This window comes from Pisolithus orientalis (genome assembly GCF_024613125.1).
Source record: "Pisolithus orientalis strain OTSU chromosome Unknown F5J12scaffold_26, whole genome shotgun sequence".
NCBI lineage: Eukaryota > Fungi > Basidiomycota > Agaricomycetes > Boletales > Pisolithaceae > Pisolithus > Pisolithus orientalis.
The window spans coordinates 434081-456307 of record NW_026260807.1 but is presented as its reverse complement, the minus strand read 5'-3'; the positions used below and the strand labels follow the sequence as shown (position 1 = coordinate 456307).

Below are 22227 nucleotides of genomic sequence, written 5' to 3'. Positions count from 1 at the left end.
ACATGATCAGATTTGTAGGTCCAATGAAATACAAAGGTAGGACATACCTCATAACAATGATAAGTGAGGATTGACAGTCAATAACTATATATCTACCACAAACTGCAATTCAACATGGAGTGGGTGGGTGTGGAATGAGGCAAGTGGTCAAGTGGAGATGAACAAGATAACTTATACCTAGATATTAAAGAGCATGATCAGATTTGTAAGTCCAATGAAAAGCAACAGTAGCACATACCTTATAATTGTGATAAGTGGGGATCAACAGCTGATAACAATACACCTACTGCAGATGCAATACAGCACAGATTGGGTGGGTGAGGGACACAACAAATATAGACAAATGAAATGATTTATATCTCATACCTGATAATGAGAGTTGTGACAAGTACAGATTTGAACACAATAATTGAAACCTCACACCTGATAACAATAATGAGTCAAGACCAACATCTGCTAACAATAGACATACCTCAGACAGCAATATTAGGCAGAGTGACAGTGACCCAGGGGAGAAACAAGATCAGCACTAATGAATGAACATAGGTGTTTAGAATCAGCTGGAGGGAATAGTGCTACAAAAAATACCTTTGTGAGCAGGAAGGAGAGGATCTGGGGTGAAGGGCAAGACAAACTCCTCAAGGTCTTGAACCCCACTAGCAGCACAGTGGTGCTGGGGCAACCTCAGTGATGCAAAGTCAACAGAGTACAAACTGCAGTGACACAAAGTCAGCTGTGGCTCTGAGTGAGTGGCACAGAGCCAGCTCAGGTTCAGCCAATGTGTCCAAACCTGAAGCATAGAGGCAGTGAGTGGGAAGACAATGACAGGAAGGTGAGAGGATGACAGTCATTCATAACAAAGCATGGAACTGCTGGGCACTGTGCAGCTGGAACACAGTCCCATGACTTAGGTTTTTTGCCCTGGGAATTCTCCAGGCTATCACATCAAATGTCACTATCAATATATGTACATAAGCATAATAGGTAAATCCCTACAAACAAACAAATACTTATGATTTTCTGACTGCAACTACTCTTCATCCTACTACCCTTCCCTTCCTCACTTCATTGCTCAGTGCCTCCACCCTCAAGGTCTCAAGTCCCTCCCCACCACATGCATCTTCTCCCATTGGGTTTGAGTCGGCTTCATGCTGCTCATCTTGACCTGAAGTTGACTTCATGTCACTTTAGGTCACACTCTGTTGACTTTGCATCACTGAGGTTACCCCAGCACCACCATGCTGCTAGTGGGGTTCAAAACCTTGAGGAGGAGTTTGTCTTGCCCTCCACCCCAGATCCTCTCCTGCTGTTGTCCTTCCATTACTTTCTTGTATAAAGGTGTGTGTTTGATTACATGCTATTCACCCCATCATTCACCCCACTGTTCACCCTGCTGTTCACCCTGTTGTTCACCCCACTGTTCACCTCATCATTCACCCTGCCATTCTTCCTGGATCCTCTTCCACCACTGTCATGTTTTTATTTCTTTCATAAATGGTGCATGTCAATTACATGCCATTCAACCATTGTTCACCACACCCTTCACCCCAGACCTTCTCCTATCACTGTTGTACTCTTATTTTCTTTTATAAAGGTGCACGTTGTTTACATGCCATTCACCCTGTTGTTCACCCTGCCCTTTATCCAAGACCCTCTCCCACCACCAACATTCATTTGCTTTCTTTCACAAAGGTGAGTATTTAATTATATGCCTTTCACCCTGTCACCAACTAATCTACACATGATCTGTCCATTATTCCTTGCAGCTCAATTCCAACACAAGAAAAATGTCCTGGGGGACTGCACTTACCTGCTTCAAAGTCTTCACCTGGCCCAGCAATGGTATGTTCCTCTACTTTTCTGTATTCCTGGAGCTTACTTACCATCCACAGCTACAATTACATCACTGGATGCATGAGTAGTCACATGCAAGGACCACTGGGTGATCATGTTGCCCAATGCAAACTTTGTTCCTGAGCCATACATTTTCAAAGAAGTCAATCTTTGTCCACATGCTGACAGTTGGTTCAGCCTTGTTGATTGCTTCCAATGGCCACAAACATACAAAAAAAACTATGAATATGCTGTTTGCATACCTCAGTGTGAGCATCTATGGAGTGCCCTAAAAATGCTTATTCCAATTCTTCAAGTATCTGGGGTAAGCATTGATTCTTCTTCAAATATAATTCCAGTGCTCATTTTACCCTTAGTATCATCAGAGATTATTTGTCCTTGACAATCAAATTCAACACTTGGACAAGAAACCTTTTGATGTGTTTGGCCAATGGCTGAGCAGGAAATGGTCCCTCTGCAAAAGTAGGAAATTGGTGGCTTTGAAGGCTCTTCATGTTGACATGCAGACTCTACAGCATGAGTGGGCTGCACAAGTACATGCACAAACTCAACTTCTACCTCATTAGTCTGTTTCCTTTGCATGTGTGTGATCATATGACTCACCAACCTGTAGGTCAGTCAAAGAACAAGCATTCTGAACAGTTGGCACATGTTCTTGCTCTGGAGAAAACAGTTGAGGACTATCAGTGCTGTGTGGATCAGTTGGAGAAGGATCTTGTTGATGATTGTGTCCATGACATTGTTGACTACAATCTACAACTTGCTGCAGCAAAAGGGTCACTGTCAAAGGTGGCCCAGGCCCTCAAGAAGAAAAAGGCTTCATTGGGATTTTCTGCCCAAACTGACCTTCATCCACTGAGGAACAACTGCGATTGCAGTTCAAGCTTCTCCCATGCACTGTATCCACTTGATGACCATGGAAGGGGCACATCCAGAATTGAGAACCCAGTCACAATATTCTTTGTTTAAGCCTTTCCTGAAGAAGATCCCTGCTTCATGGGATTCTTCTTTCAACTGAGCCTTGTTTACAAGTCCAGTAAACTCTGTGATGTATGCCTCAAGTTCTCACTTGCCTTGTTGAATGTCTGAGAGCTGTAAGATTGCAAGGGTGGTCTGATCTCCCAACTTGAAAGTAGCTTTGAGCCTTTCAATGAACCTCTGAAAGGTGTCAGTATAGTAGATCAAACCATTGAGCAACTTGTTTTCATTTTGATAGTTCTTGGCAAAGGACATGGCAGTGCCTTTGGTCATATACATAAGTGTGAACAAAATCTTGAGGGACTCCATGTTGTAGACATGTCTGTTAAGGTTCAGATACCCTTTGACCTGTGTAATCCAGGTCTGAATCCCATTGTGGCTTCTGTCATATTCTCCAGGACACCCAACATTAAATTCCTGACCTCCATTGGGCAGGCAGCTCGAACCTAGGTTTTCATCTTCATCAGCTGCAGCTTTCCCCTTACTGCTACCACCAGCAGGCAGCTCTGGGGGTATGGCCTTTCTGAAGTTCCTGAAATACCAATCTCATAAAGCTGAGTCAGTAGGTGTACCTGTTGGGAACAGGTCACTTGCACTTGCATGCATAACCCAGTGGAGCTCCTCTGCCATAGCAACTCTTTGTTCTTCCAACCTCTGTTTCAGTTCCTCTTCTGAGCTGGTCCTTGGGGGCATTTAAGGAACTGACTCTCCATGACTGATCATCATGGACATTTCTTCTTTATCATGTGCTTCCTGATCTTCTTTGAGGACTGATCTGAAAGAAGTCTCTAACCTCTGATCATCTTCTTCTTCTGAACTAAGCATGATTTCCAAATCCTGAAACTGGGACAGATAAGATAACTGGGGATTTGTTGCAGTAACTGAAGGACCAAACCGTTCTAGAGGGATGGGTGGTAAGGGCAGATTCTGTCCAAGTCCAAGGGGGTTAGGTTGAGGAGGGACTGGAGGCTTTGATCTCTGCAGGTTAGACACTTTTATGGATAGTAACAATGAAGGCTGAGGGAGGATTTATTTCTCAAAAGAAACCTGTCAGCATAGAGGGTGTTGTGGGTGCATGAGTGACTTTACATGTAGGGAGGAAATCTATTAAAGCCTAATGGCTGCCTGTAGAGCGGTGGATTTGATTGAGAGTAGAGGGGTGCTTCTTGATCTTGTTACACAAGGAAGTGAGGGAAGGGTGAGTTAGTCTTTACACTGAGGGAGACCAACGAGCCTTTGTACAAGGTAGAGATGGTTTGTTGAAGTTCAGTAACCAGGGACAAGAAGAAAAAGGCTTCATTGGGATTTTCTGCCCAAACTGACCTTCATCCACTGAGGAACAACAAGTGGCTCCAAATGCAAACAAATGCACAAGCACTTAAGGTCCAGATAAGGGAATGACTTTGTCAGTGCAAGTTTGAGTTCCAGCAACTACAATGGTCATATGGGACCTCTTCCAGTAGTGAGAAAATTTTTATTTCTGGCTGCTATTTTGAATAACATCATGTAGAAAACCATTTACAGTCACATGTGGAGTCATCCATAAAATGACAAGAGCCTACCATCCTGAAACTTGTCACCACATACAATAATCTCTGTGGTGAACTGCAGAGTATGATACAACTGTGTAAGGCACCAACTGGTGCCATCCCTCCCAATCTGATACCTTCTAAAGGTATCTTTCAGCTGGATGTTGATAGTGATATTTGGCAGGATGGTCTTGAGGAGCTTAGTGCTAGCACCCCATGTTGGCTTGCTGATGAGAGTGTGTGCAAGGGAGTCAGGCTGATGTTGGAAGTTGATCACTGTAATGAAGAAGAAAGAAGGTTGTCAAGAGAGTGATCTATCATACAGGAATGGTTTTTCATGGAGTGGCTGAGTGTACAGTCTGCTCTGGAAAATGTGGCAAGTGAGTGCAAATACCATGTTTATGTCCCATCTCATAGGGAGTTAGATGAATATTACAAGTATCACCTGCATGCCTACAGGGATTCCATTGTTGCAGTATATGTCAAATGGGAGGCCAAGGTTCAACATATGCCATATGCATGGGCTGCATCTAGGCCATGGGGACCTACAGCAGAAGACATCAGGGATTGCCTTGCTGCCACATATAATCCTGGTGGAACCCATGCTTCAGAGGATCTAACATCACCAGTATTAGAAGGAAATGACTCTGATGAAGGGGATGTAATGTCAGAAGGAGATGATGAGCTGTTGATGGCCATTGAAGAGATGGCACTGGAAGAGGAATGTTCCACTGAGCAAGCAAATGAAGGGGAATTTACAGAAGATGAGGATTGGTTGGAGGACACTGGAACTGGTTATTTGCCCTCATCACCATTGCAGGTGCCATCAAAAAGGCTTAGATACTAGATGCATACCCAAGCTTCATCAATACATATTTTGTGGCCAGAAAAAAGATATGTATGAGTGATCTACATTCAATAATACCCTAAGGCACTCTGTTTTATGGTGACCTGCAATGCCTTTGGCCTCCTGCTGGGTCAGCATTATGATTGATTAAACTAACAAGAGAATGCACACAGTGCATTCAAAAATCCTCAGCATTATTGGGAAAATCCCCAGAGTGGTGGGAGAATCCCCAGACCAGGTGGAGAATCCCTGGCATTGCCTGGAGGATCACCAGACTGAGTGAGAGAATGCCCACAGCAGGGTGGAGAATCCCCAGTGTTGCCTGGAGATTCCCCAGGACAGAACTTGGAGAATCCCCAGAGTGGGTGGGAGAATCCCCAGAGCAGGTTGGAGAGTCCCCAGTATACCTGGGAGAATGCCCAGAGCAGGTTGGAGAATCCCCAAGACAGGACTTGGAGAATCCCCAGGACATAGCTTGGAGAATCCCCAGAGTGGGTTGGAGAATCCCCAGCATTGCCTGGAGAATCCGCAGCAGTGCTTGGGAAATCCCCAGAGTCAGTTGGAGAATCAACAGCATTGCCTGGAGGATCCCCAGCAGTGCTTGGAGAATCCCCAGAGTGGGTGGGAGAATCCCCAGCATTGCTTGGAGAGCCCCTAGAGACAGGAGTTGGCTGGGAAATTCCAAGCATTGCCTGGAGGATCTGCTGCATACCATGTGGATCCCCAGAGTGGGTGGGAAAATTCCAATGAGACCTGGACAATCTTTGACTTGTATGCAATGGCCAAGACTGGAGATCACTGAAGACTTGGGAAGCATGGTGAAAGTATATGTCTGCTGTGCCTGGGCAATCACCATCACCAAGTATATTCTATTCCCTCCATCAGATGTCACCAGTCTTTCCTCAGTGGTCTATGGCCATGCTTTTTCACATATTGTATAGAGTGCTCAGATCAGATTCCATGGAAATAGGTACTTGGCATGATAGACACTCCTGTCAACAATATGGAGACTCCAAATCATTTTGATTGATCCTTCATGCTGTGATGGTGGTCTATTTGAACTGGAGGTTCCCATGATCATCTTGGAATAGGTCTGTTTGGGCTGGATGCCCTGGGAACAGGTCCATTCAGGCTGGGGAAACCCCCAGGATGCACTGGGAACAGGTTTATTTAGGCTGGAGATTCCCCCAGAATGCCCAGAGAACAGGTCCATTTAGGCTGGAGAATCCCCCAGGATGTCCAGGGAACAGGTCCATTTAGGCTGGGGAATCCCCCAGGATGCACTGGGAACAGGTCCATTTAGGCTGGAGAATCCCCCAGGATACCCAGGAAATAGGTCTATTAACTCACTGGGGAAAGCCCCATTTGGACCCCAGGCACTCTGTTATAGATGTAATAATCCTGGAGAAAGTCCATGTCTGACACCTTGCTCTGGAGAATCTCCAGCAGTCACTGGGAACACCCAGGTGGTCAACACCTATTAGGTGGATACATCTATAAGAATATATGAACCTAATAGGTCCCTTGGGAGGGGTGACTGAAGTGCCAGTGCAGTGGACTAGGTACAAGAGTTGGCAGTGGCAGTGACAGTAGTCCACCTTAGAGTCTAGTATCTCCAACAGTTCATACTCAAGGTCACCATCAATGTTGACTGGTGGAGGCAGAGGTTGTTGTCAGTTAGGGAAGGGGTTAGTCACTGCAGTTTCCAGTAGCAAGAGATGGAAGACTGGGTGTATCAAGTGCATAGAGTCAGGGAGTTTTAGGGTGATGGAGTGTGTACCTGGCCTAGCCAAGACAGTGCATGGAACTAAGTACTTTTCAGAGAGTTTTTCTGAGGGGCAAGTGGAGCAGAAGTACTTGGCTTTGACACAAGCCAGTTCTCTGACCTTGAACTCAGGCAGAGGTATGTGTTGGGCATCTACTGGACCCTGATAGCACTGCTGAGTGGCAGACATTTTGGAGTGGAGGAAGTCATGAAGGGTGGAGAGCTCAACAACATAGTCATGAGCCTGCAGAGAGGTGAAGTCTTGGTCAGGGACCACAGACAGGCTTGGATGGTATCCCTTGTGGGCAAAGAAGGGAGAAACTCCAGTAGTTGCACTTGGTGTGTTGTTAAAAGTGAACTCTGCTAGAGGTAAGAGCTTGGCCCAGTTGTCTTGTTGGTAGTTACAGTAGACACAGAGGCACTGCTTGAGGGTCTGGTTCATTTTTTTGGTCTGGCCATTGCCCTCTGGGTGGTGACCTGAAGTGAAGTGAAGACACATGTCAAGGGCCTTTCCTAGGGATTGGAAGAAGTGGGAAATGAACTCTGGACCTCTGTCAGAGGTGACATTAGCAGGTACTCCACACTTGGAGAAGACATGGGTAAGGAAGAGCTTAGCAAGTTTGGCAGAGGTGATGGAGTCATGGGTGGGGATGAACACCACTTGCTTTGAGAGGTGGTTGACTACCACAAGGATGGCAGAGTAACCATCAGAGTTGGGGAGGTGCTCAATGAAGTCCATGGAGATGGAGTTCCAAGGTCTTTCTGGGATGGAGAGTTGCTTCAGTAGACCATAGGGGCTGTGGCACAGAGTTTTTCTCCATACATGGGCAGTGCAGGTCCTGATGTATTCCCTTACATTGGAGTGGAGGTTAGGCCACACATAGTCTCTGTGGACAAGTTCTAGCATGCAGTTTTGCCTGAAATGGCCTGCCAGAGGCTGATGATGTTTGAACTGAAGCACTCAAAGGCAGAGGTCATCAATGTCAGGGACAAAGATGTGTCCATCAAGGCAGAGAAGACCATTGGAGTCCAAGGACCACCAAGGCTTAGTAGGAGTGGGAAGATGGCTGGCAGAGACAGGGTCAGAGGGTAGGGCAGAGATGATGTTGGAGTGCAACCACTTGACATTGAAGACCATGGTGGTGCAGAGCACAGGTGCCATGAGGGTAGTGGTATGGAGGGACAACACAAGTTGCTCCTGTGTAAACATAGGGTGGACATTGTGAGGATTTACCTGCATGTAGTCCCTATCCCCCCCATTCAGGTAGATGTCCCAATGGCATGTGAGTGCATCAGGCTTGGCTCCCAAGTGGCCAGGTCAGAAATGGATGGAAAGGTTGAACTGGGAAAGGTACTCTGACTGGTGGGCCTGTCAATGGGTGAGAACCTTATAAGTGGAAAAGTACTCATGGTTTTTGTGTCTGTCACCATATCAACAGGCAAGGCAGAGCCCTCTAGGTAATGCCACCAGTGGCAGAAGGCCTTGAAGATGGCCAACAGCTCCTTGTCATGGGTGTCATAGTTGAGTTCTGGCACAGTCATGGTGTGGGAGTAGAAAGCAACTGGGCAGAGTTCACTGTCAGAGCAGGCAAGTGACAAAATGCAAGTGATGGCATAGTTGGAGGCATTGGTTTCAACTGTAAGCAGAGTACCAGGAACCCAGTGAATGAGGATAGGATTGGAGCTGAGGCATCCTTGAGGCAGAGGAAGGCAGAGCAACACTCCTCAGAAAAGTTCCAAGGAGCACCCTGTTGCATGAGGGGAGTGAGGGGCACAACGATGTCAGAGTAGTTATTAATGAATCATCAGTAGAAATTTGTGAAGCCAAGGAAGGACTGGATGTCTTGCACCTCCTGCAGCTCAGGCCAGTCACAGACTGCCTGAACTTTCTTGGCAGACATGGTGAGACTGGAGGGAGAGAGAACATAGCCAAGGTACTTGACAGAGTCAGAATGGAACTTGCACTTCTCTGGCTTGGCATAGAGACCATGCTTTCAAAGGTGGCAGAGTACCTCCTGTATGTAGTCATGATGCAACTCCATGTCCTGTGAATAAATTAAAATGTCATCAAGGTATACCACAATGCAGACATTGAGCATGTCCACAAAGATGCTATTGACAAATTGCTGGAATGCCACAGGCACATTAGTCAGGCTGAAGGGCATTACCCACCACTTGTAAGAACCATAGCAAGTGCAGAAAGCCATTTTCCATCCATCTCCATCTGCAATGCAGACTAGATGATAGGCATGGTGGAGATCAATCTTTGTGTAGACTTTGGCATGGCTTGGGAAGTCAAGTATGTGGGTCAGAGATGAGTGGCAGTGCATAGCAATCTTTTTTCATGATTTTATTGAGTCCTTGATAGTCTGCACAGAGGCACAGTGAACCATCCTTCTTCTTCATGAAGAGGCCAGGGGCCTGTGAGCAGAAGTGGACTGCTTGATGAAACTGTAATCAAGATGCTCATCAATGAAGGTGTGGAGAGCTTCAAGCTCTGGTGGTGACAGAGAGTAGATCATGCTGATGGGCAGAGAAACTCCTTCCTCAAGGTTGATCTTGAGATCAAATGAGCAGTGGAGTGGAATTTCAGTAACCTTGTCTTTGCTATAGACATCAGCAAACTTGTGATACTCTGGAGGGACTGAGGAGAGGTCAGGAGGTGGAGAGGAAGCAGAGGACACATGAAGCTTCACATCATCAGCAGAGAGCTGTAAGTAGAACTGCCTAGATTCAGGGAGATCACAGGCTCTGACATATACAGCAGCATTGATGAGTGAGAAGAGTGGGGCAGAGCATGGCAAGTCAGTCAGAGGTGCAGTTGGAGCTGCAGACAGAGTGGAGGGTGTCAGATCCAGAGTGGAGGTTGCAACAGAGGGTGACAAAGGTGCCTTGGGTGTCAGCATTCCCTGTAACAGTGGTTTAAATGATATACTGCCCAGTACCCAGTCAATTGATGGATTGAAGTAGGTGAGCCAGTTGTGTCCTAATACCTGTGAACAAGAGGAATCCAACAGAGTAACATAAAATGAAACAGAGCTGACATCACTTGAAGGAAAGCAGAGGGAAAGATCCACTTCTTGGGAGATGACAACATTTGTACTACCATCAAACAAGTGGAGTGGAATTGGTGGAGAAACAGAGGAAACAAGAATAGAATATTTTTTGATTACAGACAGGCCTACAAAACAATGAGAAGAGCTGAAATCAATCAACACAGAAATGGTATCAACAGAATAGTCGAGAAGAGTTACAGATGGAAGTAAGGAATTGGGACTAGAGAGAGCAGACATGTTGAGTTGGATGTCTGGTTGTGCACAGTTGGGGTCAATGCTTCCTCCAGGCTGTGCAGACTCCCTGGAGGAGTGGTGTCACACACCAAAGGTGTTTGGTGATGTGGACATGGATACTGCTGATGAATGGAGATGAAGACCATAGCCCTCATGCAAAGAAGGACAGCCAGGAATGTTGGCAGCCATCCCTCACTCAAGAACAAGTCATCAATGCCAAAGAAAAAAGAAGGAAGCAAGTTAAGCACCCATTAAAGTTCTTAAGCACCCATGTACAGCATTCCAGTTTTTGATGTATCTCCACCATTTCTGCTGATACTGATGCCATTCCCACACTCACTTGTAGTGCTCAGCCACATGATCATACCTTCCAAAATTGGGAAGGATCTGTGCACTCCCTCCAAAAGACACTCATTTCACTTGCCCTCTTCACTAGGGACCATGGCTACATATATCTCCCAGGAGTTCAATGTAGCTTCCATCCTGAAGCATCCTGGTACATCCCATCCTTGTTTTCCCCCTCTCAGCTCATCCAGCTTGGACAGTGCATTCTTTTTGTCAGTATGACCTCTAGGAGGATGTTCTTTGGTTGCCTCAGCTCTGTCATTTGGTTAGAAAGGTCTTATGTGGTTGTTTCAGTCTCCCAGCTCCAAGAAGCATACACATTGTTCCTCCCTGCTCCCTGCAATGTCTTCATACTAATCTTGTCCTTCATTCTTCCAAAATTGCAACAGCTGCAGTATAATCTGCTGTTCTCCACTCTCCCTGATCTTATCCACAATGAGTATGATGCACATCTTGCTTTTTTATTGCAAGATACATCTACTTTGCCTATCATTGTCTATCATCAATATACTTCACTCCAAGTCTTCCCTGAGCTCAGTACAGCTCAGAACATCAAGTTAAGTTGTCATTAATCCTTCTGTAGGCTGACAGCAGTTTACCCCATCACAATCCCCTTGCAATCTTGCTCCCTCTTCATCAGGAGCACCCCCAACCCTCAGCACTCATCTTTGAGTGTATATTGACAATAAAGTCCCCACTCCCAACTCCCTCTCCACTCCTCTGAGTCTGCTCTACCTCTGAAATATGAGGGCTGAGCTCACACAGGGGGGAAGCACACTAGCTGAACCTGACACCCTCCCATCTGACCTCTAACCTCCAACTCCAACCCCTGCCTCTGAAACTTCTCTGCATACTCCTCTGCTCCTTGTTCATTGCATATCTCACCACCCAGTGGTCAGAATTGCTTTGGACTTTGACCTCTGTACTCCACAGCCCAACCCACTCCTACTCCACCCTAAGAGGAAGTCAGGGGTGTTGTGCAACTTTGACAGTCTGCTGTAGAAGCAGTGGCAGAGTGCACCAACACCATAGTCTTTGACCTGTGAAGCCCAACAATTGAACTCCACAACATCTTGGTGATCTGAGAGCCATCTTTCATAGTAAGGTTCTCAAGTTGCTGGATGGCATCAGCTATGGCACCATGCAGACCAAAATCAGTTGTGAGTTCATGTAAGAACTCATGGTAGTTGTCCATCCAGAGCAGATGGCCATAGTCTTTGGGGTTTAGCAGGTCCAGCTCAAACCAAGCTGGGGCCATACCCTTCAGGTAGGACTGAGCAAAGGCAACCTTTGCTCTGTCAGAGTGGAATGCACAGGGGTGGTCTTGGAAGTTCAACTCACATTGAATGAGGAACTCATGGAGTTTCTTAGGGTTGGAGCCATCAAAGGTGTTGGGCTCATGGACCTTGGTTTTCAGAGTGGCCCCAGTGTGTGAACTAGACCATGCAAGCACATGAACAGCTCTAGCAAGAGTGACAAGGGGTCTTCTGGTGGCTCAGCTGGGTCTTCAGGGATATCCTCATCACCACTGCCCCCACCATCAGGACCACCATCAGGATCATCAGGATTGGGATTGGGTCCATCATTGCCCTTCACAATCAATTCCTGGTATGTAGACCACTTTAGTGTCACTCTCAATGCTCACATGTTGTGGGACAGGATCACCAACTGGCTTTGCTCTCAATGAAGATGATGTGTTGATGGGTATAGTGAGTCCTCATGGTAGGAATACACTGGACTCAGGTAAGTTTAGAACATTTGTCTCTTTAACTGGAATTCAAGTAATCTTGCTAGCCTAAGTAGCAAGGTCATCTGTGTTCTGCCCTAACAGGAAGAAAGACAGTGAATTTACAGAGTACAATGGTATCACTTGGTGTTCCTTGCCATATACAATGAATCAACTTGAGAAGGGAATCAACCTGAGTTGAGCTAAGCATGGCTTCCCCAGCAACAGTATCAAAAATGTAATTGCCCTCCAAAGCAAAAGGTGCCAGGGCTCATGGTCCAGGGTCATGTATTTGAGGTTATGCTGGCCAAACACCTTGGCAGATTGGAAAAGCATTGGGTGCATGCTATGGGGGTGAAATTCAGTCTTGAATTTGGGACAATGGTCATTTTGGACATCCAGCACAGCGGAGTTCACTGAGTGACCCACCACTTGGGGTGCAATTGACACATACAAGTTGAGATTCATCACACACAACAGGTCTTCATTTTTTTTTGCACTGAAGTCCCTTATCCTTCCAAAACAGCTCTTGTCCCTCCATGCTGCCTACCAAGAATCAGAATCACATTTGATTGCCCAAATGCACTCAGTCACTTCTATGATCAGCTCATGGTCCAAAGAGACCAAGGTGGCACAAGTCATACAGGTGATGAGGGAACTCAACCAACACTTCTCAAGAGAGGCATTCAAGAGGGAGCTGAGAGTATACTGTTCCCAAAGTTGTAGATGCATTGACAAAATGGTGTCTGAGGTTGTGGGTCAAACTGTTTGATATGAGGATGCACCATTCATTCATTTGATGAACTGTCAAGTATGGGTTTACCCTCAGGTGACTAGGCTTCAAGACCAGGTGACAGGGGCTAAGTCTGGTTGGACTGGAATTAAGGTTGGAGGTCAGGGGTTAAGTCCAGAGGACCAGACTTAAGGCTGGGAGCATGGGAACAAGGCCAGGAGCATGGGAAACCAACCGGTCTTGGAGTGTGCACAGGGGGAAGCTGGTCTGGGGTTGGATCTACCTCCCTTGGTCTCAGCTTATGTGCTGTACCCTTATGCAAGCCAGGGACAGGTCCAGAACAGGGGCCAGGGATAGCTTAAGGCTTGGCCTTAGCTATAGAGTAGACTCAAGGGGTAATACAGAGTCAAGGGTAATACTAAATTGATATTCTGACTGAGGGTGCTATGAAGTATGTACAGGGGTTAAATACATGAGGCTGGTCCAGAGTAATGAACATGAAGCCAGACTTGTTAATAAGCTAATAGTGAGATGATTAGCAAGGTGAGGATAGCCACAGCAGCTGTGCTGAGGCTAATAGTCAAAGTCCAGGTGACCAGTGTAGGAATAGGTAAAAGATGATACCTAGTAATAGAAATTGTCAGTGATGTGTGAGATTTGTGCTTGACCCAAAAGGGAGGTTCTCTCTGGAGAAAGAAGTGTAGTATAAGTGAAAAAAATGCGAACTGAAATGAATACTTAGCTCTGCCTGTCTAATACCTTCTGCCAGTCCTCCTGGCACTTTGGGTACTCCCCAAAGTAATAAATCTAACCTCAAAAACTTGCCAAGATGCAAGACTATATCACCCTACTACTACTGAGGGCCTGTGACATGAATTTTTTGTGGTAAACTGAACTCACATGAACACAGCATGTGCACTTAGTCAGCAACATGGCTGCTTGCCACCAAGTCCAGTGGTACAAACATGAAAACAAAAGCAAGAAATAAAACAAGTCCCTCAACCCCTATTTTCCTCTGACCAAGATGACTTCTCCTAGGGAACTTGAACCAGGGTTGGACACAGGATGTGTACAGTAAGCAGAGTCAGACAAAAGGAGACTAGACTAAATATAGTACAAACAAAGGAAAATGGACCAGAGTTATGTCTGGGTGACCCAGACATGGACCTGGGAGGACCAGGGTGGAGCAGTGCAAGGCTGGGAGGCCAGAGTGGACCAGACATAGGGGTAAAATACCAGACTTGAGTTATTCAGGTTGGAATTGGGTTATCTAGGGCCAGAGTTGAGTTTTCTAGGCCAGACTAAGACCAGGCTTGACCGGAGATAGGGGCTAGGGGTCTGGACTGGACCAGGATTGAGTCCAAGAGTCATGGATATGACATGAACAGACTTAAACTGTGCTGTGTGCAACAATGGAGCAATACCTTCATCAGGGACTGCATCAGCAATAGCAAGATCTTGGATATCTGTCAAGTTGACACACACTCCTTCCTCACTCTTGCTTGGTTTATGATGTCATACTTATTTATCACCAGCTCTCCAATGCCAAAATGCTCAAGAACAAAGTTCCTGTGTTTGTGGTGACATTTCTGATATAAGAAATTACAAGAAATGCTAGCAATTCTCATTCACATTGTCAAACTAAAAATGGAGGAGAATGAGGATGATCTTAATGCCTGGAAATGGCTCCACAACCTTGTCACCCGACTTGGCAAACATGGGATGAGTTCCAAGGAGAGTGGCATCGAGAATGAGGTCATGGAGGTACTTCACATCAAGAATTTGGGATGGCATCAATGTATTAATAGGGAGCTGGAGCTCATGGATCTTCAGTGGTTGCTCGATGTCAATGTTTTTGTGCCCTAGGGGTCACTCCCACTGAGGTGGCTGTGTTCAACTGATAATCCAGCAAGTTCTAGGGCTCCAGTCAAAGGTTTGCTGATGGCTTTGTATGATAGTGCTTGGATTGCAGGTCTCTCTCAGCAGCAGCTAGAAGAAATACAGGTCACAAACCAGACATTTCCATGGATGAAAATAGTGGTAGGCTCAAGGTGATACAAGGAAGAGAATATAACTATTTACCAGAGTGAGGTGACTTGCCCCCACTACCAGTACAGATGGAATACAGGTCTCAAACCAGACATTTGAAAATAGTGATAAAGATGTATGTATGTAATGAAGTTGTTCACCAGAGTGGGGTGACTTGCCCTTGCTGCCAGTACTGCTAATGTCTTGTGAGTGGGCAATGAATGGAGGGTCATTGCACAATGATTGTGCTATGATCACACTATGAATATAAAATTTGCACAATATTTGAAAACCATCTCTAGATGTGAGCCACTGTTGAAACTTCAAATTTTGCAGTCTTATTGTCTGTTCATACTTGAAGCACATGCCAAAAATTTAGTGCTATTTGAGCTTAAAGTTGTGCTGGTATTCATACATGAGAGTGAAACTTGAAATTGTGCCCAAGATTTGTACTGGAACTAAGGTCAAAGTTGGAACCCACATTCTGACTGGGACAGAATGCATGCCAAAATTTGAAGTAGACTCAAACATTTCACAGTGTGTTTATGTTTGAAATCTGGTCATTCATCAAATGATAAACTATATTTCAAGTACAGCACTCAAATTCCATTCATCATTAAAAGCAGCCCAAAATCTCAGAAAATCTGTGGTGTTTGGAACCCTGATACAGCCAAATATATTCTGTCACTGTGGCAAGCCTGATGTGCTGCTTCGGCATGTCATAGGTTGTACAGATGAAATTCACTGGACACGATCTTTGTTAATATACTGCTCCACTACGCGACAGAACTCTGTAAACTGTGTTTCCTCAACGACCCGATTGTTGAATTCCTCAACAAGCCCTTCAAGCTGTGCAGTAGTCTCTTGGTTTTTACCTTGCAGCTTTGACAGAGCAAGCCTTTTCCCAATCATGAAATCATTACGGGCACCAAGGCGCTCCCAAAGAAACAACACGAGCGTCAACACAAGAGCGAGGTTGTTGATGTCGCCAGGCACTTCAGTGTCAGCGGCAGACAGGAAAATCCTCTTCAATTCACCGCATTTACGGGCATGGACATTGGCCCATGAATCCAGGGGTCCGGGCTCTAGCGACGAGCCGTCCTTGTATTGCAGGGAAATCCAGATGAATACCCAGATGAACGATTCCATATCATGGCGGTATTGGTGCTTCACATTGTCATTCTGACCACCTTCCTCGAGGAGATCGATCGCCATGAACGGTGTTGTTCCAGTCCGCTCGTTATCCAACGGGTTGGGAGAACCTGTCAAAGACGAAAGGTCGTAATCGTTTAAGACGCCCATCACCTTGCCTCCCACCCTAGAGTACATCAGATTTTCGACGCTCACGTCACGATGATGGATCCCGGCATTCCAGAGGGCACGGTGACCTACAATAGAATGATTGTCAGCACCAAGGCACCGCAAAAACAAAGTGGGACTTACACAAAACACACTGCCACCACGCGTCAACTAGTTCGTTGCCTTTGAGCTCGTTGATTGGCGAAAGCTTCTTGAACACGAGCAGGACGAGCGTCCGGCTGCCTTTCTCAGGGTTCGTGAGGCCAAGAGCCCTCCTAATTGTACATGTGGAAACCCGAAACCTCTTCGAGAAGAACAAGGTCGGCACGTGTCCTTGAACGTCCCGGTCCTTCCCCACAGTTTGCGCAACGTATTCCAAAATTTTTTCCTCTTCATTTCGCGCCTCCTCCGCCCAGGAAAATTTCGCCACCATGGCGTCGGCCGTCGTTTCCCCCGGCTTCTCCAGCTTCAGTGTATCGCAGGTGACGTCCATAACAGTAGTCCCACATCCTCTAGGCCCAATCCAGGTGGGTCTCTTCCAGTTGTGCAGTGTCAGTGTTTTTCCATCGATCTTGATAGTGTGAGACTTGATGTGGTCCCCTTCTAGATTCGGTTGAAATTCTGTGTTTCGACCCCAGTCCTCCAAATTGAATCGCTGGAGAGCGTATAACAGCACCAGAAAGCGAGGGAGATCTTGAACAAAATTGAACCCTGCCACGCTGATGAGGCCTTGATGGTCGTAATACCAAATCCAAATGTCATCGCCTGAAAGGCGTCCAGCGCAATCCGCTCACAAGCGAGAAAAAATACGCACCTATAACAATACAATTGAGGGCATGCTTCACCGCAATATTGGCGGAATGCATTTCAGCAGCGCACAGCGCTGTCTGGATTGTTACGTGTTCCCGGGGCTCCTCAGTCCTGGATCGCTTGCTTGCGCGAGACTCAGAATCGGCCCCCGATATGCGTCTCCTGGGTGCCGCTCGAGTGCTTTCAGGAGTGATGTTAGGACCTGATCTGCATGTTAAACCTGACTGAACAAGTGTAGTGCCATTACTTACGCGGAGTCTGTCCTGCGAGTGTCGCTCCCTTGGCAACAGGAGCCTCTTGCGGCTCTGTTTCTTCCAGTTCATATCCATCTTTGCCAATCTCCAAAAACTTTGGTTTGGAAGCTCGGTACCCGGACACGATGTATTTCGCGGGAGGAGAACTCATTACCGACTTGGATCGCTTGAACTTGAAGACGCCGAGCACATCCTTCCACGAGGTCGCCGTGGGTGCCTTACCTGGGCCTATCGTCGATACATGGTCGCCCAAGTCGCTGGCTCCAGTGTTCGCGAATGGAATAACGACGATATCTGGTTTGCGTTCCGAAATATGAGAGATGACCCCTGGATCGTTGCGCTGAAAGAAAATCTGTACTTCCGCGCTTTCCGTTTTACGCATACCAACGATCTCCAGGCTCTGCAGGTGCGCAAGAGCAGTGTTGGACGCCAGGACAAAGGACTGGTACAAGCCATCCTCCTGTTCACACGTCGTGCTGGCACAAGACGTTAGCAAAGAACACTGACATCAACACCGGCACGCAAGTCACGAAACTTACTAATTTTTGAGAGCCGTTTTGATGTTCGAGACCGGGAATCCGTTGATATCTTTGACCTCCTCATTACATATGGGCAGAACCTTCTCCATGCATCTGCCCAATAGGGTATAACTATCCAAGTTCTCAAGGTCATCTGGCGTCTCCGAAGCACGCCTCAGTATGTACTCGAGCATTTTGTCTGCCTCGCATTGCTGTGCTTTGTGGACGTCTTCCGTGACACAAGGTATCAGTTCGTTAGTACTTGGTTGTTGTCATGAATCAGATTTATCTCGATGAAGACAAAAGTGGACGAACGCACCGAACGCCGTGGATATGGAGCTGTCCGCTCGCCCCAGAGAGGTCTCGGTTGCTTGGAGTCAATTGACGTAGGTCGGCATCTGGAGTTGTGCGTGGGGGTGGCGGAGAAAGACTCTCCACTGCTGCGCCGCTGGGACCAGACATGGTCACTGGCAGGTGAAGATATAGAACAGGAGTCGCGTTAGATGGGCACTAGTGTTGTGTGGTGACGGGAGCCTGGAGGTTGAACGTCGAACGTTGAGTACTGAGTGGCAAGAGTCGTGCCGCCTCAGCGCGGTTAAGTACATCTCCTGTTCGGCCGTCTCGGAGATCCAAATTTAGTTCACACTGACCATTACAGCTGTGATGGTCATTCCTGTTGTCAATTTCCTCGGTTATTGACTAGTGCCATGCACGAAATGATGGTGGCACACACAATCTGTAGGTCCTCTCCAACTTTGGCGGAACAAAAGAATTCTGCAGTTATGCAGACTGCCTATAATACACTGCACAGCATGTCAGCAGAACAATAGAATGCACAAGAAACATGAGGTGTTCTTAGTGTTATGCAGATCACCCACTGGTACACACATAACACAGGAGTGTCAACAAACAAAAAGGATGCACTCAGATAGATAAAACTATATCTGTGTGTGTGTGTGTGTTGCTGGACTTGAGGCTATGGCCAGCCCCCTGGTCCTAATTTGTTGTACATCTAACACATCATGCAACTGTATGTGTTAGGAATGATGTGTGCACAGTGACTGACAGATCATAGTTGAGGTTTTTCTTATGTATACACAAGGGTTGGAGTGGAGGTGAGGGAAACCAACAGTCTGCAACTGGCCATTCAGCTCTTTGTTCCACTCTTGTCTGGATTGCTTTAGTCCATATAATGTTTTAATTAATTTACATAGGCATCTGGTTTCATCATTGAAACCTTCAGGCTGCTCCATGTATATTTCTTCCTTTATTTTGCCATTTAAATATGCACCTTTCACATCCATCTGTTGGATTTCCCAGTTTTGGGCATTGGCTAATGATAAGATAAGGCATGTTGTTTCCAGTCTGATGACTGGGGAATATGTATCATTGTAATCCATTCCTGGGACGTGGGAGTACCCCCTGGTGACTAATCTCACCTTGTATTTTTGGAGTACCCTGTCCCTGTCATATTTTCAGGTAAATACCCATTTATTTGATATGGGCTTGCACCCTTCTGGTGGATCTACTAATATCCATGTCCCTTTTTCACACAATTGTTGTAATTTGGCTTCTATGGCTTTCTGCCATTCCAGCCACTCAGGTGAGGCTTTAGCCTCTCATAGTGTTTTGGGATCCCCTTCTCCCAGTGTACTTTCATTGAATGTCAAGTACACTCGCTCCACTGACAAGAGTTTGCAGTTATCCAATGTTTGATCATTGTTTGGTAATTTGTCCAAATTGGGTAATGGATCATTCAACACATTGTAATCATGTGATGTCCAGGCCCTTTTGCTTCACCTCATGGGCTCATCATGTGACTCTGTTTGTTTCCATTTTGGTTCCATCTTATTGCTGACAACTCTCTCTCCTTCACCTCTAGTGTCTCCCCTTGCAAGTGGCAGGTCTCAAGGAGGTGATTCAGTCTCTGGATGGAATCAGTAGTTTCTGACAGTGCATATCTGTCTTGTGTGCATGTTGAAGTATTGAACAGCATGCAGGCCATCTAGGAAGCCCACAAAGATATGTGTGTGATCTTGCATCCAGCTTGGAGATCATCTGGTGTTTGTTGAGGATCCATATGCATGCCCCAAATTCTTGCAAGTGTGATACATCAGGCTCTTGTCTATGCCATCCCTCATAGGGCATTCTCTTACAGGTGCATGTCCATGCACAGTTGCATACATAGACCACATGACTGATGGCCTCACACCACAGGAACTTTGGCAGATCCCTTGCCAGCAGCATCGCCCATCCCAGCTCTATGACAGTTCGATTGAATTGCTCAGCCATGCCATTTTGGGATGGCAAGTATGGTACCATGGGTTCTAGCAGTATTCCTTTTTCTTTGCACCATGTTACCAGTGCATTGTTGATGTATTCAGTCCCATTGTCACATCTGATTCATTTATGGAGTGTGTCTTTCTGTCTCTCTAACATCTGCATGTATTCTTTGATGCATTCTGTTGCCTCCCCCTTTTGTTTCATGTAGTACATCATAGTGTACCTTGTTGCATCATTGATAAATGATATGTAGTATCAATGACTGTATAGACATTGTTCATGCCAGTCCCCACACATCTGTGTGAGTTAATTCTCCTGGTGCTGAGGCTCAGTGTACTGCCTCAGATGGGTGAGGTTCACATGTCTGTTTAGTGGCAGTGCATGCTTTGCAATTGAAATCAGGCAAGTTCAGATCAACTTCAAACCCTTTCACTAACTTCTTATGGAACAGGTGGAACAGTCTGCTTATCCCAATATGGCTGAAGTGTTTATGCCATGTCTTCTATGAGGTTGGTTTGCTTGCTCCTTGTAGGTATTGTAAACTGTAGTTCATACAAGTGGTTTTTCTGCCTTCCCAGTGCAATGATGTTTCCTGAGGAATTGCACAACTCAATCTGGCCTCCTCCACTGATGGAGCAGCCACCTTCTGCATCTAAGTGGCCAATTGAAAATAGATTATTGGGCAATGACAGCACATGTAATACATCGCATAGATTGACAGTAACTGTCTGGTCACCTATTTGACTATTCACTGTGACTGTGCCACATCTGGGTATGGCAGCTGGCTTGGTACCTATCCCAGAGACTGTTTTGTCCAGTAGTACCTTGTAGGTAGTGAACACTTCATGATGAGCACAGATATGTGATGTTATAGCTGACAAGAATCTATGCAGATAACTCAGTTGTGTGCAGACAGCAACAACATCTATATATATTCACCTATGCAGATAACTAGGTGCATGGTAAGTATAGTAAAGTAAACAGAAAGGTATCATACTCACCTCAGTCACATGCAGACAGTGACAATGTCTGAGGTGATGGGGTTTACAGTGTAGAACTAAATACTGTAGTTGTAACAAAAGATGTGAAACACTGGGTGTCAAACCCATCTACATACAATAAGTATTGTCTCATTGTGAGACATGCTATGGTCTTTGTGGATAACAAGAAGGCATGCACATAAGTGTGAGACACTGTAGATACAATAAACATAAGGGCACAGAGATTTTGTTGCATGTTCAGTAATAGTGCTAAGTAAGAAAAGGTTTAAAATGGAAGGTAGCTCTCATGACCTGGAGTGGATGCATTTGGAATGGACTACATGTGACTTGCCAAATCTAACAATAGTGCTATCAGCCAACCACATGTATGCAGAATAAGTCTCTGATTTGGGGGACTTTGTATCTACACTTTTGGTAGAAGAAAATGCTACATTGTCTTTGGAGTCCATATTCTCCACCATGTGATGTGCCTTATCTGATTGTCCAGAGTGTTTACTAGATCGCTTCCTATCCTGACCTCTATCTCAGTCCCTAGATCTCTGTCTTCACCATTTATCTTTGTTATCTGGGTTGGTCCAACACTCTTGAGTGGTGTGGCTGAACTGTCAGCAATGTCTGCATTTGGGTTTATTCTTGAAGTGGCACTCAGAGGTTTTGTGATTGGTGTGACCACATATGTCACACAGGCCTAAGTGATCAGCCTTGCATTTATTACTTCCACTGCTCTTGGCATAGTACCCACTTTCTCCACCTTCACATTTGTGGCATTCCCACTCATAGTAGTCTTCCATGCTTGTTTGCACTTGCTCTGAGTGAAATCCTTTGCATAGTAGTTGTGTAGCTGCATACATTACTTGCTGCATGGGTCATGGATCATCCAAATGTCACTGTTGATCATTGCATCGCATTTTCCAAACGATTTTGCACCAGAATTCCTTGTCGAAGTGGTGTAAGTATAGGTCTTCAA

The 22227-nt window shown here is 45.9% G+C and overlaps 1 protein-coding gene across 1 annotated transcript; it reads right to left on the bottom strand.

Moving 5' to 3' along the window:
- Positions 1–15656: 15656 nt before the first annotated feature.
- F5J12DRAFT_745254 (uncharacterized protein) lies at positions 15657–18559 on the bottom strand. Its single transcript, XM_051742074.1, has 6 exons — positions 18296–18559; positions 17998–18237; positions 17456–17934; positions 17209–17406; positions 16539–17159; positions 15657–16483 (listed from the first exon to the last, which is right to left on the bottom strand). Exons 1-6 carry the CDS (start codon positions 18436–18438, stop codon positions 15837–15839), a joined length of 2328 nt encoding a protein of 775 aa, XP_051597862.1. The 5' UTR covers positions 18439–18559; the 3' UTR covers positions 15657–15836.
- Between the last annotated feature and the right edge of the window lie 3668 nt (positions 18560–22227).

Coding starts and splice junctions, on each gene's coding strand:
- F5J12DRAFT_745254 (XM_051742074.1), bottom strand. CDS start 18,438: ATGTCTGGTCCCAGCGGCGCAGCAGTGGAGAGTCTTTCTCCGCCACCC. Junction 17,935..17,997: donor AAAACGGCTCTCAAAAATTA/GTAAGTTTCGTG, acceptor GTCTTGTGCCAG/CACGACGTGTGAACAGGAGG. Junction 17,407..17,455: donor ACTCGCAGGACAGACTCCGC/GTAAGTAATGGC, acceptor CATGCAGATCAG/GTCCTAACATCACTCCTGAA.